At 34.0% G+C, this 19,078-nt stretch overlaps 1 protein-coding gene across 1 annotated transcript in view; it reads right to left on the bottom strand.

Moving 5' to 3' along the window:
• Nucleotides 1–19,078, bottom strand: part of DNAH12 (dynein axonemal heavy chain 12) — a 228,350-nt gene that overhangs the window by 66,570 nt on the left and 142,702 nt on the right. Inside the window, exons 47-57 of the mRNA XM_023537644.1 lie at nt 16,818–17,012; nt 12,040–12,173; nt 10,572–10,734; nt 9,783–9,863; nt 9,144–9,320; nt 6,852–6,983; nt 4,933–5,022; nt 4,151–4,291; nt 1,943–2,184; nt 742–889; nt 65–210 (exon numbers count right to left, since the gene is read on the bottom strand). Coding sequence (XP_023393412.1) covers nt 65–210; nt 742–889; nt 1,943–2,184; nt 4,151–4,291; nt 4,933–5,022; nt 6,852–6,983; nt 9,144–9,320; nt 9,783–9,863; nt 10,572–10,734; nt 12,040–12,173; nt 16,818–17,012 — 1,649 coding nt within the window. The remainder of the gene's footprint in view (nt 1–64; nt 211–741; nt 890–1,942; nt 2,185–4,150; nt 4,292–4,932; nt 5,023–6,851; nt 6,984–9,143; nt 9,321–9,782; nt 9,864–10,571; nt 10,735–12,039; nt 12,174–16,817; nt 17,013–19,078) is intronic.

Raw genomic sequence — 19,078 nt, 5'->3', positions numbered from 1 at the left:
TTTTCTCTATGTCTGAAAACTTTCAAATAAAGTCATTGAAAAATATATACTTTATGTTCCTTACCAACGCCTGGAGTTATTAACAATCACTCCATTATCTATGGAGAAAGTATCTGTTGGCAATCCAGCAATATTCCAAGCTCTAATTTTTACTGGATCACCCAGGGTCTTACTCAATGAGAACTCCTCTGAACATGGGATTTTTTTCTCCTGTAAGAAATAAACAAATATCTGATGTTTTCTTTCATCTTGTTGATTGGAACATTTTAAAATTAAAATATTGATTTGTCATTAGATTTTATTTCATAACTCTAAAGAACAGGAAAAAAAAAACAAATGGAAGGTTGGACTATCATGGGGCTGTAAAGTACAGTATAGGGAATATAGTCAATAATACTGTTAATAACCACGTATGGTGACAAGTGGGTACTAGACTTATCAGGGGGATCACTTTGTAAGTTATATAAATGTCTATGTTGTACACTTGAAACTAATATAATATTGAATATCAACTGTAATAAAAAAATTTAAAAAATATTTAAGTACAAAAATAAAATATATAAAAAGAAAGTTGGACTGTGAAAGTATTTTACTGATCAAACAAGAAGCCAAAAAAGAAAGACCCCAAGTTTTCAATTATTTCTTCCCTTCTCTGTCTTTATTATCTTCCCCCCAACCCAAATATCCTAAAATGAACTTTAAATGTTTTAAAAATAAATTTGTGAAATATAAAAACATTACCTTGCACAACATGCTCCAGTTTTTTGTACATGTTTGTCGAAAGCCAGAAGTGAAAGCACCAAGGTAGGCTATTACTCCTGCTGATACTAAAACATCACCAATTAAATTTTCATATACTATCTGAAGGTCATCTGCAGCTTGAGACCATCTGTGAGATAAATCAAAAGCAAAATAGCTTCAGAGAATGGTGGAAGACAATAATTGAAAGGAAAAGGGGCTTCTGGTATAAAACAAAAAGCCATGAAATGTTGAGTACTTGCTTATCTATAAAATGAAGAGGTTAGGTCCCTTCTAGTACTAACACGCTATAACATATCTATATTATACAAATGACAATCTACACTTCGTTATTAAAATATTAGGCATTTCTTGCAGGAGTTGGCCCTTCAGAATAAGCAAAAACAAAAAGAATGCCAGCATTTTGTCTAATAATTGTCTTCAAGTCAATTTGGTCTAGTGGCTCTGCTATTTGTTTCAGTATTTACTGTTAGTCTGTAAAGCCTAGAAATATTTGCAATTCACTCTACAAAATTATATTTAAGTTGTATAGAAGCTAACCTACTACTGATAGGGTTGATATTTTTATCTTAAAGAAGCTTTTACAATAAAAAGGTATATTCCAAAATCATCTAATCTGTACTATAAAGTCAAAGACATATTACCTTATCAAGCAATTCATTCAACAAGTATAATTAATTAATGAGATAACTGGCTGCTCAGGATAAATAAATAGAAGAAAGCTAACTGGCTTTGTTAGATCAAGCCGGTTATATCTTCTTTGAAATAAATTTCAACAAAGTGAGCCATACATCCATTACTCTCTCCACAACACTTTATTATCGATAATTTTGAACAAACATAAAATTGGTAAGAATTATACTGTGATCACCCACATACCATTTAGATTAAAAATTATCATTTGCCTTATTTGCTTCTGTCTGTCTGTCTCTGTCTCTGTCTGTCTGTCTCTGTCTGTCTCTGTCTCTGTCTCTGTCTCTCTCTTTGAAACATTTGAAAGCAAGTTGCAAACAATATTCCTGACATTGATATTCTGTTTGGTGAAGCCTGGCCAGGTGCCTGTACAATGTCCTACATTCTCAACCAGCCATTTTAAAATCAGTAATAATAACAAATACACAAAGAAAGTCACATATTCAAGCCTGACATTCTTAAATATTGTTAAAATGAGCAGAAATCTGACCTTGATTTTTCTCCACCTAGTCCTCCAATTAATTTTGAGGCTCTTTCAAGTTTCTTAGCACAGAGTTCTACCTGATCTTCTAAACGAGCCTTTTCATCAGTTTTCTCAATAAATATTCTTTGTAAGTTTTCCAAATGATTTTCAACTTCTACCAATTCTGCTCTCTTCTGATTCAAAAGCTCCATTGTTTCAGCTAAGGACTTCTGAGCTTCTGTTAAGCGGGCTTTCTTAGGAGCCACTACCTGTTTGGGAACAATTTATACAGCTGTGATGTGTACTCTGTGAAGCCGACATCTATATAATCCTTTAGAGATATTATGGATTAAAAATGTTTATCATTACACATACACTTACTACCTATAGTAATTATTCAAAATAAACATTTTACCTTAAATCTTATATATTTGTATATATAAATAAATTAAAATATATTTATATGCCTTATAAAATATATACAGCATTCTGGACTAGCAAATTGTCATCTATAAAACAAATAAATTATTCTGGACTAACAAAATGTTATAATATGTAGCAAAAATGGAATGCTATATAGTAAAATATCTCAAAATAATAAGAAGTTGCCATGCAACTGTTGCCAAAAACAGAAAGACAGGGATTATAAATGTTTAATATATGGATGTGCTTTTCTTTGATTATTGTTTTCTTTTTGTTTTGCTTTTTGCATTTTCAAGTCTGCGATCTTCTTCTCAGTCAGCTGAGGCTTACATTTGCCTTGTGGGGGTTAAGACTGTGATAGAAATACAAAGAAAAAGAAAGCCTTGATTTTTAAATTTACTACCAAATTGAATTTTTCTCAAGAAATCTTGAAAAGCCACACTTTGTTGAGAGTAAAAGGATTTTACAAAGTTCTTATTTTATTATGCTCATTAGTATATCAAGAATGGGATTTGCAACTTTATCATTTACTGTGCTATAAGCCATTGATAGAATTTAGAAGATGACCAAACATTATGTGTCAGTTTGAAAGAAAAGAGGCCTAAGTCTTCTGCCATGAATAAAGCTGAAAGCAAAGAAAGAGGGAGGCAAGGTATCAGACACCGAATGTCCCACTTTTCTCTCCTCTGGGCTGAAATCCTGAAGGGGAAAATATGTTAAATAAATAGAAAGCAGGAAGCTCCACTTTCTGCCTTTGACTTCGGAGGAGACCTTGCTGGATACCTTCTTTAAAACCTCCGTAACAACATGGGGCAGCTGCATCAGAATTAAAATGGCAGTGAGGAGGTATAGAGTAGGAAGTCAGGAAAGAACCTGAATGCTTTGGCTTCTCTTCTTTATAGAAAGGATCCAGAAGATTCCACATTCCTTGTGGGACATGTGGAAATTATCTAGGTTGAGAGCTCACAGACTTCGTATGAGACTACTGTGGGCAAGACAAGATGTTCAATGGAGGGATATACCAGATAAAATTAATTTAATTTCTTTAACAAGTGTATATAGGTCTACTCCCCTGAAGCTAACAATCAAAGTCCCTATCTTTCCACAGGCATATATACCTTATTAGGAATATCTTTCCAATTGTTACAGACTGATCATTCATTCTATACTCTGAGGTTGTTCTAAACACATGCTACCATGTATTTTCATCTGCCTTTTTATTTATATTTCCTGCAAGCTACAGAGGACAAGGTCAGTGTCTCCTCAGTTCCTTTGCTTGCCAAATTTACAAACTGCTCATAAGCATTCTTTGCTCTCCCAGGAATTTGGCCCCAGTGGATACTCCATAAAAGGTTTCCTATCAATGCATGCCATTGCGTCAGGGGATCTTTCCATGCTCTGCCTCTTAACTCTACTAGATTTTCTTACTTCTGAACCTTTGAATTAATTTTTTAATCTGCCACTTTGCCTTTGATGTTTTCAATTTTTCTTTGCTTCTGCCCTCCCCTCATCAAACTCTAATTCTCTTTTGCCCCAGGTCCCTATAGGTATAGGCCAGTCTGGCTAATTCCAATCAATGATCATCCCTGCTCCCACGGCACTACCACTCACACTAGTCCCAACTAGGTCATGTCACATGCAAGTGTTCTCTTCATCTACTAGGTACTCAATCATTGTCTGATGTTTATGCTGCAGCAGGAAGAATTCTTTCTGGTAGCACATTTAGAAAAGTCTTAACTAGAAAATATATGCATAGATTTTAATTTCTGGGACTATTTCAATAGAAAATGGATATGCTGATCCTCAAAATACCTTTGCAACTCTGTCATATACTTCCATAGCCATGATCCACTTACACAGACCCTCAGCTGCAGAAGAAGCTTTAGCAACCTTAGGGGGGTCAAATTCAGGGTTTGTTAAGTATTCACCACGAATCTTCTGCATTACAGTCACCTACAAAACAAAGATTTAGATCTTAAAATTTCAACATATAGCACACAATTATAAGATAAAAAAATAATCATACATAGTAAAAAAAACTTGAATAAAAAAGTTATGTTATCTTTAAAAAACAAAGTTAATTTTTAAATAAACATAACTGTAGCAGAAACACAAGTCATATGTGAGCAAAATATGCAAACTTATTACAGATATTGAGGCAAAATTTTCTTTTAAAAAACTGAAAGACTTTTGCAGTTTGAGAAAACATGGAAACAGGGAAAAAGAACAATTAAACATTAATAAATAAAACCTTGGATGAGAAAGAATGCGTTATACTTTTTTATCTCACGTAACTTTGTGTATCAGATTTGTTAATAAACTATTATAAAAAGACACTTAGAGAACTCTTTCATGTCAACTGTACACTAAGACAGAAATTTTTTAAATAACTTTCAATGGTCTGAAAGAGAAGTGGGTCTATGCATTATAAGAATTTATAATATAGTCATTAATAGAATGTTCCTTTATTTATTATTTTAATCCAAAAATGGAATATCTTCTTATGTTTTATATAATATTACATAATGTTAAAGATCTTACACATCTTGGCAAATTTACATTTACAAAAAAAAAAAAAATTCAGTGAAACTCACTGGGATGTTGTCCTTGTCATATTCTCTCAAATCTCTTAAGAAATTCATATCTCCCAAAAGTTTTTTGCTAGGTCCCCAGTAATCTAATACCTATAAATAAAATTTATGAAAACTTCTTAAATGTACAATTAAAGATGCTTGCTATAAAAGTTTTCTTCTTGAAGTTTTAGATATATTTTTCAGAGACATTACATACTTTCGAAACTTAAACTTACATATTCTTGGAAATAAAAGAGATTCCTCTCCCCTATCACATATTATACAGATCAAATATTTAAAATATAAACATGAACTTATATATTCAATTTTTTATAAAAATTTAACATTGAAAGGCAAATAATTATTTTTAGAAAACAAGAAAAGCAACTAGAATAAACACCATCAAAATTTCATATAAGAAAATATTTTTATTATTTCAACTTTTCTTTTATTCCTAACTTTCAACCCAGAAACGTAGTCCTATAGACTGAAAATGTGTGTTCCACCCCATCCCCAAAATTCATATGCTGAAACCTAATCCCCAATGTAATAGTATTTTGGGGTGGGGGTCTTTGGGAGGTCATTAGGTCATAAATGAGATCAGTGCCCTTAAAAAAGAGACCTCAGATAGCTCCCTTCCTCTTCTGCCATGTGAAGACACAGCAAAAAGACAGTAGTCTATAAACAAGGGTACAAACTCTCACCAGATACTCAATCTATTGGAGCCTTGATCTTGGACTTTCCAGGCTCCAGATCTGTGAAAAATAAATTTCTGTTGTTTATAAGCTACCCAGTCTATGTAATTTGTTATAGCAGCCCAAATGGACTAAGACAGGTGGCAAACATTTTTCTTATAAACAACCACCTCACCTCCCTAGGCTCCCCAAGTGAAATAAAGAAGAGAAAGTAGATAGATGATTATACATTACTCTGCCACTTAAAAGATAAAGAGCATGGTACATACTTGTCCTAGTGAAAGATGTTAAACAACTTAACATTCTTTTTCCTACTTCCAGAAACCTGATAGGGGTGCTGCATGTGTGTGTGTGTGTGTGGGGTGTGTGTGTGTGTGTGTGTGTGTGTGTGTGTGTGTAAATGAGAATAACTTTGGTAAGGAAAGAGCCTATTTTATTTATTATCTTTATTTTCTTTATTATCTCAATGAAGAAAAGAATGACCAAAAAAAAAAAAAAAATCCCAATTCTCCAGTTCAGGAATTCAAACCCAGGTATTGTAAAAACCTGAAAAGAAAATAAGTTGATAACTTTAGATTAAGATGGACGCTATGCCTTCCATTTTAGCCTTCAATAATTATTATATATAACAGCTAACATTTATTGTGAGCTTACTGTTTATGAGGCTTTATGCATAAGAGCTTTATATGTATTGGCTAATCTAACCCTCACATTAACTTTGTGAAGCAGGTATTATGATAAATAATCTTCTTTTTTACAGAGTTCCACAGAAGTTAAATATCTTGTCCAAGGTCACACCAGTAGTAGGGTTGGGTTTTCTGAAGACATTCTGGCTACAGAGCACATGCTTTTAACAAATTCACTATACTGTAACTAGGCAGAATTTTTGAATGCTCAAAAACAACGCCTACGTGGTTATATATCACACTTTTGAGAATCTTAGCTGGAAAAGTGTAGGTATCTCAGTGTTCATTCAATTCCACCCCCATGATAATGGAGAATCCCGCATAGACAGAAAAGGAGATGGAATCAACTGGAAACACATTTTTCTGATCCTATACTGCCTTACTTTTACCCTGGAATAAATATAGGTAGTTGTTTTACATAGTTTATCCTGAATCCATTCAATCTGGAAAGCAATGTTACTTCCTTGAACTGGGTACTGTTAATATTTAATTTGATAATAGTTGCTATGAAGTAGTTTATACATTCATGAATATGATTTAAATTTGTGTCTAATTTTACCTTGCCTCCGGTTCCTGAAGGATCTGAAATTTTTTCTGGTTTTATATCTTTCATGACACAAATAGCAGCCATAACTAACTTAACACCAGATGGAGGATTCTTCATTGATTTCACAATTGTAATGTCAGCTGGCTAAATCAAAAGAAAACAGGATATCTTTAGAATAATTTATTTCTAAATAATGAGTTTTTAAAGTAATGTTAGAAAAAAGCCTTGATTTTCATTTGTAATTGTTTTTTGCTTGGCATGGTTATGAAAGAATTAACAAGGGAATTTAGCACAGATTAAGACCAATGGTTCTCAAACATTTAGGAGTTCACAGATCCTAATGAAAATCTGATGACAGCTGTGAACCCTCCAGAAAATATGTTTTTGCAAATAAAAACAAAATTTGCATGGAACCATATACCAAGCCCATACATAGAACCTTAAATTACATTAAGAACTCTAATTTAGACAAGAGTTAATTCTATATTTTCCTACATATAATATTAGTTTTACCCCCCCAAAATGAAAGAAGAGATAGCCCTCAATTCCAAACTTATTTTTTAAAAAGGTATATATTGTCAGACAACAATAGATTCACTTATGATCCACTCCAATATCCTTCTGACAGCCCTTGCAATTGCTGGAAAGCTAACAACTATATATCTTAGTTTCCCATGCAGCTAGAGTTGTGGAAGGTCATTAGGTTCCACCATCAGATCACTTGAGTGATGCTAGATTTAAGACTGAAAGATGAGCAGGAAGTGAGGTATCTGTGTAGCCAATATGGATTATAGTAGAGGTGGTGTGGCTCTGTAGAAAGGCTTTGTTTTGCAAGCTTCTGACTCAGAGGGATCATTCTTCTGGTAGAACATTTCTGCGGTTTGGCTTTGTGAGTCATTCCTGGCAACTCAGCCTAGGATCTGTTTCTTCATCTCTTCTAACAATTCTGTAATCTATTTATAAAATCTCCTAAAGAATTCCATCTGCTTATACTAAATAGAGTCAATTCTCTTCTCAGCAACTGAACTCTACCTCATATCAAATACAGTGTTTGATACCAAAAAGGGTACAAGCAACCGACTCTCAATGAAAGTAGAACCTAATATTGATTAGGTTCAATAACTGACGGGGTTTGAAGGCATCAAAAATCCTGAGCATTTCAGAGGATGGCGTGCTAAAAATCCATGGTACACAGTGATAAAACAGTTACTTAGATTAATGATCATGGTCATCTAGAATGGAGTGCCTATTAAAAAAGGCTTTGTCAGAATGATTGGCTGCTGTGATAAACATCTAAAGAGAGAATGAAGATAGACCATTGGGTAGTATGTGACTTTTAAGTATGCCAAAGAGCAGACAGGAAGAAAATAATAAGCTCAAGGTATTAAATTCCTGGCTCACAGCACAGTGAGAACAATAGGAAGTTTCTATAAATGTCCTAAAATAATCTGATGTCTTTTAACTATAAGGCTGATGTAACTGAAAATCAGAGTGTGATCCTGCGAAAAGCTGAATTATCCATTGGTTGAACTCATCATCTTGTCGGGTCTTTTACATGAAAGTGAGGGCATTGATTAGGAAAGAAGGTAAAGAATGGGATCTGAATATCCTGCACTACCACCATACTACACTAGGCCTCTCTAGTCAACAGAAGCTATTTCTCTTGCTCATATTTGGTGAGGTTGTTCTGGTCTTGCCTGAGAACCTGTAAAAAGTCATATATAACACAGTATAAGGCAGGCAGGTGCCCCACATCTGTATTGGAAATGATCTTTAAGTATTTCTGTACATGCATGTCCAAGAGCCTGTAGAAGGGTAGCTCCACACTCTATTTAACATATGCCTCCTGATCCATGTATAGAACCACTTTGGCCTCTTGGAGACTGTTCCATTTTCACTGAAATATCCTGAATGAAAATTATAAATAATATATGAAAGCAAAAATATAAGAGAATGTACCAAAGAGAAATTGTTAAGATTCAAGTTTCATTTGACTGGACAAAAACAATTTAATACCACCCACTGAAATAGAACTACACCTTATTTATTTGTTTGTTTGTTCATTTTGTTTGTTTGTTTATGGTGACATTGGTTAACGAAATCCAATAAGTTTCAGCTGTACGCTTTAACAGTAAGGCGCATATATATTTAAACTATGTGTTCACCTCCCATAGTTAGATTTCTTTCTGTCACCACATATTTGACTCCCTTTACCCCATCTAAGAACTACACCTAATTAACCAAGTACCTGTACACAATTTTATTTTGTTGATGAAACATAAGGTAACTAAGTCAAACACTTGCCTTTAGTGTATCCAGTGCAGACAGAGCTGCTTCCAAGGCTGGAATTGCCTCAGCTAGGTCACTTTCACACTCATTTTTCAGAACTTGGGCTTCTTCAGCCTTTCCACTGGCTATCTCTTCATCTAATTTCACAAACTTTCTTTTTGCTTCCACTTCTACAGACTCTATCTCAATAATCTAAAGAAAAGAAAGGAAAAATAAAGATGATTCCCCATTTTATTGTTTTCTCCATTCTAGAGACAAAAGAATGTTTGAAAATTATTGGGGGGATTGTTTTATGAACTATATAGATGTCTAACCAATGTACTGTATACTTGGAACTAATTTAAATAAATAAATTTATTTAAAAGAAAAAGAAAAGAAAATTAGGGAATCTAGCATATCATTTTGAAGGGCAGAAGGGCCCAAGATAAAATGAGGAGAAATGCAACTACATGTGATCTAATTTGGTGATGGGCTTCCCACCTCCCTTTAAAAATAACGGAAACCACAGGAGACCTGAAGAGATAACCAAGCAGTAGAAAAGGATAAAGTCTCTAATATCTAGTCACAACACTGAGGTGTATTTTCGAGGCTAACTTTACATATTTTAATTGTCTGCTGACATCAATTTGAAAAAAAATATTCAGGATACTGTACCTGCATCATTTTTGCATTTTCAACTTTAGCTTCCTCTAATTTGGGCTGTAATTGAACAAGCTCCATTTTCATTTCACCAACCTAAATGGACAATTTGTCATTAAATTTTCATAGCTATAATAGCTACAGAAGCCAAACACAGAAAATTGAAACTTAGATGTACATAATGTATTGGGGCCAGAAAGTCTTAACTTTTTCTTTCAGTTCCTTACATGATAAACAAAATCATGAGAGCATGGCCAGTTTTCTTCACAAAAGATTTTATCATCCTTGAGTATATGACAGGGCAGTGGGAGAATGCAGTTGCCATGGAAGAAGTGCCAGCTTGGGGTATCCCTATTACACTATGTGCATGGCATACAATGCATATGAATCACTCAAAACTCTGTTGCTTATATTGAACTAATGCTAATAAGTATTATGAGCACTTGACTCATTTAAAAAACCCCAATCTTATATTTAACCAGCTATTATAATAAAAAGTCAACCCAGACTTTTTATATTCTCTCCAAATGCCAAAAAATTAAGAACAAAACAATATATTTGAGTATGAGTGGTCTGGGAAACCTAGTGAATTTCTCTAAAACTCACTTTACTCATCTGTAAAATGAAAATCATAAAAGTGTTTATCTCATGGAGTTATGACAAATAATTGAAGGAATGCATGTCAAACATATAGCATAGTGCCTGGCACATAATATATTGTCAATAAATTATAGCTCTTGTTATTATATTATTTCTTATATTTCCTATTATATAGTACCATTTTGAGCAGCTCATCAAATTTACCTGAGACTCAGCAAAAGCTAGTTTGTCAAGTCCATTCACATATCGTTGTTTTGCTTCCATGACAGTTTGTCGCTTCTTAGTTAAAAGCTGTCGAAATGAGGCAATAAGTTCAAGATAAGAAGTAGCAGTAACGTAGTTATGTCGTCCTAACTCGTGCAAGAACCTAAGAGAGAGGCAGATAACACATATTACTATAAGTAATGGGCTCCACAAAATAAGAGGTACATTCAATACAATATTAACATTTAAGAATAAAAGTTAATTTTATTTAGAGGCTGCTGAATACTTGAACTTCATAAAATTCTAGAATTCTGCACATAACTACATCCTAATTTCTGGTCTGAAAAATATCAAATAACAATGATAAATTTAAAAAGCACAAATCAACAAAGCTGTGTATCAAAGCAAGAAAGATAAAGGCCTTTTTACATCTTTCATAAGCCAGAAGAATCTAATCCTGTATGGGATCCAAGATATTGTGTAAGCTAGGGAAGTATAATGGGAAAGAGTATTGCAGATAGGATAACAAAGATGAGTCATCATTTCTTGTACAAGTGTGTCATGTGTTGGCTGAAAGGGGTATGGCCAGAAGTTCGACTACTACACGTATACTGGAAACAATGGAAGCAATGATATTTCATGGCAAGTATGTAGATTAGCCCCCACTGCTTGGTGTAACTGTCCAAGCCAACCATGCCAGCTGGCTGTATGATTCTATCTATGAATAGGTAATATACTGTGTTATATAGTGATATGAGAACTTGGGTTTATGTATCTTTGAAATGAAAATCTCAGAGATTAAGAGGTAAAACAAATACTTTTGAAGTATCCACAAACTACGAACCAGCTCCCCTTATCTGATAACTTCCATCCAGTGCCCCCGCAGCAATGTTTGTTCTATGAAAGTTGCCACCCTAACCATTGCTGATCAGACTAGAATTAGACCCTGGACACAAATGAGCCTGATTACGTTTCAGAACAAATTTGGAATAGAGAGCTGGAAACAGGCAATCAGTCTCTGCTTATAGATGAAATTGCAAGAAGTAAACTTGAGAATCAACAGGCAGCCAGTTTCCTCCACATGCACTGAGAAGTAGAAAAATTCAGTCCTCAAAGAGAAAGAAGAAAACAGATGCCCAGACAGAAACAGGAATGAGAAACAGAGAAAAGGCATTTTTGGTTTTAGAAGGGCTTTCTAAGTCCTGCTTCTGGTCATTTCTGAGACACAGCTGTATTCTTTCCCTTAAGCTTTGTGAGACAGTTCTGTATCTTTATAATAAACACACCCTTTTTGTTAAAACTAGATCAAGTAGCTTTCTATTACTTTTAAGCTGAGAGTCTTAACTAATTAAATGATCATAGATATCTAGAAAAACATAGAAAATCTATTAAAATTTTGAGCTTTCACAAAAAAAGATGTTTTAAAATATAAGGCATTATTGTAATTTTAAAATTTATTAATATTAACCTTTCTGAGAGATCCATAATAGAAGTGTGGAAGTATTTGCAAATTGGAACTATCTCTTGTCGTTCAACCTCAGTAAGCTCCAGTGTTTCTAAGAATTTCACAGCTACAAGCTCAAGGGCATCTTCCGGCCATGGCTAAAAATAAGAAAAAGAAAAATTTATAAAATTTAAGATGAATAGTCCTACTTCAACTATAGAATGTTAAGTATCTTCCTGTACAAGAATAATCTAGGGTTGAGAAAGTTAAATTTTAATGGGGAAAATAGAATTAGAGGGATTGAGGTTACAAGTAAATCTAGGAGTGATCTAACAAATATGTTTATATAGTAAAATTAAAGATAACAACATATAAATGGTCAATGATATTTTACATATAAAAATATATACTACACTGCTTTCTTAAATCTTTCACTTGGACATCTAGACATTCCCAATTTAAAATGACAGTGACTAAGGCCGCTAGTTGCCCACATAATATCTATCAGCACCTTTTTCTTAGGACTCCAGTGTTATTCTAGAAAGTAATATGCCTAGATAAAAGACTACATTTCCTAGACTACCTTGCATTCCAAGTTAAAGACATATATGTAGTTGTTAGGGATTTCAGGAAAGGCTCTTTAGAGGGTTACGTTGAGCTGGAATGTGTCCTTTTTGCCCTACTCTCCATCATTCTACTTCTTGCCTGGAACATAGATGTGAAAGTTGGAGGTCCAGCAGCCATCTTAGACCATAAGATGACTTTTCTAAGGATAATAAAGCAGAAGGAAATTTGGGATTTTGATGACTTTGTTAAGCTACAAAAGCCCCAGTCTGCTAACCTTCAGATTTTTTTCTACATGAGAGGGAAAAACCCTATGTCCTTAGTTTAGAATTTTGTTACTAGTAGCCCATCAAAATTACTAACTTTTTATATTCAAAGTTGAACTTTTGATTTTCTTCCCCATGAAACTGCTTCTTCTCCAGTCTTCCTTGTCTCAGTGAAATGGTTCCTTTGCGCTTCCTAAAATATGACAAACATGCTCCTGCCTCTGGGCCTTTGGATTTGCTGTTTCCTCTAACTAGAAACTCTTTACCTAGAACTCCCCATGACTCACTCTTTAATATCTCTGCTCAAATGCTAACCTGTCAGCAAGATCTTCCCAGAGTTCTAAAACTACATTCCCTCCTTCATTATATTTTCCCTTATCTTGAGTTTTTTTCTTACCACCTACCAGTACCTGATATATATTTATTTGTTCATTTGATTACTTTCTGTCTCCTCTTCACACTAAAATGTAAATCCATGAAAGCAAGGACTTTGTTTTTCTCATCACTGTTATCTTCAATATCTAAAACAGAACTTGTCAATAAATATTTCAAATATTTATTGAATGAATTAATTTGTTAAATGAGTAAATCATCTTTACTTATTAAAATATTTTCCAGATTTCCTTTCATTTTGATTTAATGAAATGCTTGTAGTTTTTTTACTTTGTAGCAGCCAATATACATTTTAAGATCAATTTTTTCAGTGTCCGACCTTCTTTGTAATAAAATTTAAACTTTTTTGATTAAGCACTCCATTAGTGAAAAAGTTTCAAATACCCACTGCCAATTAGGCATATTTGTTAATAGATTATATTCACATGATATTATTATACTAATATACTTTTAAACTTAAAAGAGTCTTCTAAAGATTAAGATCAGTAAATTTTTATAGAAGGCCAGAATAAGTGTCATATGACTTATACATTATTGAAAAATTATGAAAGTTTATCTTGTGTTCTGAGTGCTTCATTTTTAATTATGCTGCTGATCATGAAGGTTTAGTACTCTGTGTAGCAGTTTAAATGTTTATGGCTAAAGTGACAGAAATCAGTCTATGTCTTCAAATAAAGGGGATGTATCATCATATATAATAATACACCCAGAAGTAAGGTATTTCCAGAGTTGCTTAATTTAGAAGCTCAACCACATCCATTTTTTTCCATCTTTTTGCTTCACCATTCTCAGTGCATTTATTTTATACTTGGGCTCGTCCCATCATGGTGACAAGATGACTGCTGCAGCTATGGACATTATATCCTCAAACAACAAGGCTGAGAGACAGGAAAGATCCATCTCCTACCATGTAACTCTTTTTATAGTAAAAAAAAAAAGAAAATCCCCAAAGCAAACTTTAACTAAGGACCCACTGGCAAGGAATGGGTCATGAATAGGCTCATGTATAAACCAATTCACAGTAAAAGGAATGAGAGCACCAATATTGATTCATACTAACCAGGAATTAATTCCTGTAAACACAGCTACATAAAGGATAATTTCCCAAACAAAATCAGAATTCTGTCAGCAAGGATGGAGTGAGTAGAAAATGACTATTGATACATAACCAGTAATATATCGCATGCCATAATAAACTGATATTGCAAGGTATGGTATACCCAGGGGATAAGGTTTATTATTTAAACAGTCACTATAACTTCCTATTCCAAATAACTTTCTGAAATTTGTTTTTACCAGCATCATGTCAAATCTTGTTAAATAGTCATTGTTTTTGCTTCATGATATGGCTGACATAGAATTTGAGGTAGTTCATGCTAGTTTATGCCATTCTCTTACTGCCCACTTATAATTGCATTATGTCTTCAATTTTCAGTACACTGCAGGAATCCCTCAGGGCACCCTACATACCATCTATGACACACAGCCATACAAACTGAGTAAGGGTGTTGATATTAATCTACGTGAAATATTTCCTACAAAAATGAATATTCCAGTAATTCCTTCCCTTATTCTCTGAATTGTTTTGGCATTCCTGGTAAGTATACACCATACTTTGGAGACTAGCGATCTTTCAAAAAAAGTCAGTGACTACCTAATTGTGTGACACATAGGAGTATACACTCACTTCCCGAGTTTCACAGACCCAGGCCCCAAACAACGCCATCAGCTTCTCTGATACAAGTTCTAATACCCTCACTGCTTCACTGTGAAACATTTATTCCTGTTATCCACTTAATCTCCCTTACCTTATTTGCAACTCCCAGTTCTTTCTTTTTAAAAATTATCCACAACAAGAATCTCTTATAATAGAATAGAAAGTCTCATGTTATGAAAAAGATAACCAAAAGTAGAAGAATTTTATTTATAAGATTTCACAAAAGAAAAACTTATGGCTGGCCTTTGTTCAGTTTTGGTTTTCAACTACTTAATGGAAACAATGGTTCCAAAATTGTTTCACACAGCTTTTTTTTTTTTTTTAGATTTAGGGCAAATTGTTTTATTTTTATTTTTTTTTATTAAGTTTATTGGGATAACATTGGTTAATAAGCTTTTGTTATATGAACACTAAAACACACTAGCTTAAACATGTGTATAATTCTCAAAAGGGCAGAATTAGTTTTTCAAACATGCAATTAGTAAATAGGCAAAAGAGAATAAAACAAATTAGTCTCTGAAAATATTTTTAAAAGGAATTATCCAGGGCCAATCTATAGTCCATGTCCTATTGCGTAACAAACAATTAAACAGAAGTCACCATGAGCTGCTTTTCTCAATCTACGACAACTTAATGCTTTTATATAGTAAGTGACAATTGGCCTTAAGGTTAAGTTAGGTGGAGGCCTTCATCATCTGGTGCTGGCATGACTGAAATTGCCACTCAATTGATCTTCCTGTCTCTTGTTTTGCTCCACTCCAAATCATTCACCACACAATGGTTTTTTCTCCCTAAAATATAGATTAGCTCAATATATGCTAATCCTCTTGCAATGTCTTTAAATATAAAACCAAATTCCTAGGCACATTTACAAATCCCTTTATAATTTGTCACCCACTCAAAGTTCCAACTAAACTCCTGCTGCCCTCATTGCCAGTCAGCTATACCAAACTATTTGCAGTTGCCCATATGAGCCATGCACTACACTACCTACTGTTTTACCTTTGCACATCATATCCCCATGTGATAGTTAATTTTATATCCCAACTTGACTATGGGCCACATGGTGCCAATATATTTAATCAAACATTATTCTAGATGTTTCTGTAAGATGTGTTTTTGGATGAGTTTAACATTTAAATCAACAGATTGAGTAATTGCCCTCTCTAATGCGAGTGGGCCTCACCCAATAGGAACAGGGAGCTATTCCTAGTGTGACATCCAATCAGTTGAAGGCCTGAAAAAACCCAAAAAGACTGACCCTCCCCTGAATAAAGGGAAATTCCTCCTGCCTGACTGGGACATCAGTTTTTTCTTGCCTTCAGATTTGAACTGATAAATCAACTCTGATAAATCAACTCTTCATGGTCTCAAGCCTGCTAGCCTTTAGACTGGAACTATACCATCAGCTTTCTGGGTCTTCAGCTTGCCAATTGCAGGTCTTGGAACTTCTCAGCCTCCATAATCATGTATGCCAATTCCTTATCATATATATATGATTTCTTTACATGTGTGTGTGTGTGTGTGTGTGTGTGTGTGTGTATATATATATATATATATAAAATACATTCTAGTGGTTCCTAATACACCCCTCCAATACATAATTAATGCACTTCCATAATTCAGAGGTTCATTGTCTTAAGTACATCTTTTGTACAACAAGATTATGGCTCTTTTATGTAATTGTGACTGCTCATTCACTGATTGCCTTTTCTGTCTTCCAGTCTGGAGTGTGAACTTCTTATGGGGATCATGTAGTCTTATCAGTCCTTGGTGCCAAGCTTATGTATATTAATAAAGCTTGAGTAAGATTTCAGTAAAATTCCAAAAAATTAGTTGCCCTCCTCCCCAAAATTACAAACCTGAAACCAGTCAATGGTACAGCAGTTGATGAGGGATGGAAACTGTCTCAAGCGATTTCGAAAGGCATCTCCAATGGGGCTAAAGGCCACTACAACATGAAGATTATCTTTGCAGCGATTCACAAAGAAAGCAAACAAGGCTAAAGGACTAAGTTCATCATGTTTACTGCCAGCCTGAGCTACAGGACGAACACCCTAGGGAATATCAGAAAATAAAAACCTGGTAAATAAAAATAGATAAGCTGATAATGAGATTAGTAGATATTGGAATATTAAGAATTTTTATTACTCCCCTTGTAAATATCTTTAAATTTTTGTTTTTATAATAATAGGATGGCTTTTGATATAGTTTGTACTTAGAAGACTTCCAACTCCTTAATTTTATAATGCAAAAACAAATATCTGCCAAGAATTTAACTTATAAACAAAAAGTTCACCAAGATATATTCAACATTGTTTTTAAGAGAAAAAATCTAAACAACTGAAGTACACAGTTAAAAACATTATAAAATATCCGTACATTTTAATTTTATACAACTGTTAAAAATAATGAAGTGTAGCAATGTATGTGCTATAGCAAGATAAATTAAGTGGGGAAAAAACCCCCTAAATTGTGCAACAATATGTATAATATAATCTTCTTTGTTAAATGAGACAATATATAGGTGTATATGTATATATAGGAACACCTTTTTATGGAAGCAATCGCCAAGAACTATTAATAGTTGGTGAGATGGACTTAAGGGAGAGTGTGAGAGTGAGGCTTTTGTTTTTTATTTTGGACATTTTTCTGGGTTTATGTCATCCCTTTTTTTTCACTTTGGACATTCTTATGCTCTTTAAATTCTCTAACTTTATTCTTATAATATTTGCATATTTAAAAAATGTAAATAGCATTCTCTGGTAATGAGATTATTGGTCACTTTTAGATTCTTTCTTTGTATATCTTTATATGAGAAAGATATTTTACTTGAGGTTAGGCATAATGGCTCCAGAACCAAACTTCTTGAATTCAAATCCCAGCTTGCAGTTTATTACCTATGTGACCTGGGGGCAAATTATCTCAACTCTTCATAACTCAGTTTCCTCATCCTTAAAATGGAGAAAAGAGTAAAAGAGTCCCTATTTTGTTGAGGGTTGTTCAGGGATCAAATGAGTTATCTTATCTTGAAATAAGATAAAAAAGACGTTACAATAACTTAATTCTGCAAGGAATGCTAATGAACAGTGGAAATATAGTCTGGAAATGTAGGTCTGAGGCTGGAACTCTCATGAAGTTAGACAGATGTGCTGGTGCCCTCTAGGTAGTGCCAGAGCCCAGCTATACATGTCAGTTATCAGGAATGAGGTTTAAAGTAAAATCTTTGTCAAAGGGATGAAATAAGCAAGTCCAAGACATAGTCTTCAAAGTGGGATGCACAGGATGGTATATAGAGTGTAAAGAAAATAACAGAATTTTAAATATTACCTTTTATATTTAAAAACATTGGTATAAAACAAGCAGAAACGGGGTGTATTTCAGTACACCTGAGTTCTGACTATGGCTATTTCCTTGTGGATAAATTGATATGGTGTTCCTAGGCTTTGGTAGAATGTGAAGAATGGAAGTTCTTAAGGTCACTGTTGGATCATACCATAAAATAGTAGTGAAGCAAGGGAAAAATGTTGTAGCAAAATGGTGAGAAGAAAAGGTAAACAATAGCTAAAGTAAGCAGGAAAACCTAGTAAAGTTTAGGAAATCCCATTCCCCAAAGGTGACTGACTATTCCTTGAATGGGAGTATGGGGGATGAGTTTATCCTATGAATTAGGAGAATCACCATTCTTCTCAGCAGCCTTGGCCACATCCTTGACATTTCCCAAATAAAAGCAGAGAACTTGGGATCTTTTTTTTCTCTCCTTCTGCACCCCAGGCTACAGACTATCATTCAGGCTACAAGTGTACCATTTACTGAGGGCTTTTTAAGTGCCTGATGTTCCATAAGTGCTTTATTTAATTTGATCCTCAGACCTCACATCAACCCTATGTAGGAGGACCTATTATGTGTATATAATAGTTTTATTCCAAAGAAGATAAAAGCAGGGTGCTTGAACTAATAGGGTAAATCCATTTTATTCCAGATGGGATCACTGGAAGCTAGAATAAAGCATCCAGGTGTGAGTAACACATTCTGTGGATAAAAGTAGTTGTGGTAATGAAAAAGGGAAATTACTAGTAGAGATCTTGTATGGGAATATCTTGAGAAATGGGACCAATGGACA

The sequence above is a fragment of the Pteropus vampyrus genome, unplaced genomic scaffold (assembly GCF_000151845.1).
Source record: "Pteropus vampyrus isolate Shadow unplaced genomic scaffold, Pvam_2.0 Scaffold195, whole genome shotgun sequence".
NCBI lineage: Eukaryota > Metazoa > Chordata > Mammalia > Chiroptera > Pteropodidae > Pteropus > Pteropus vampyrus.
This window is presented reverse-complemented; position numbering and strand designations above follow the sequence as displayed.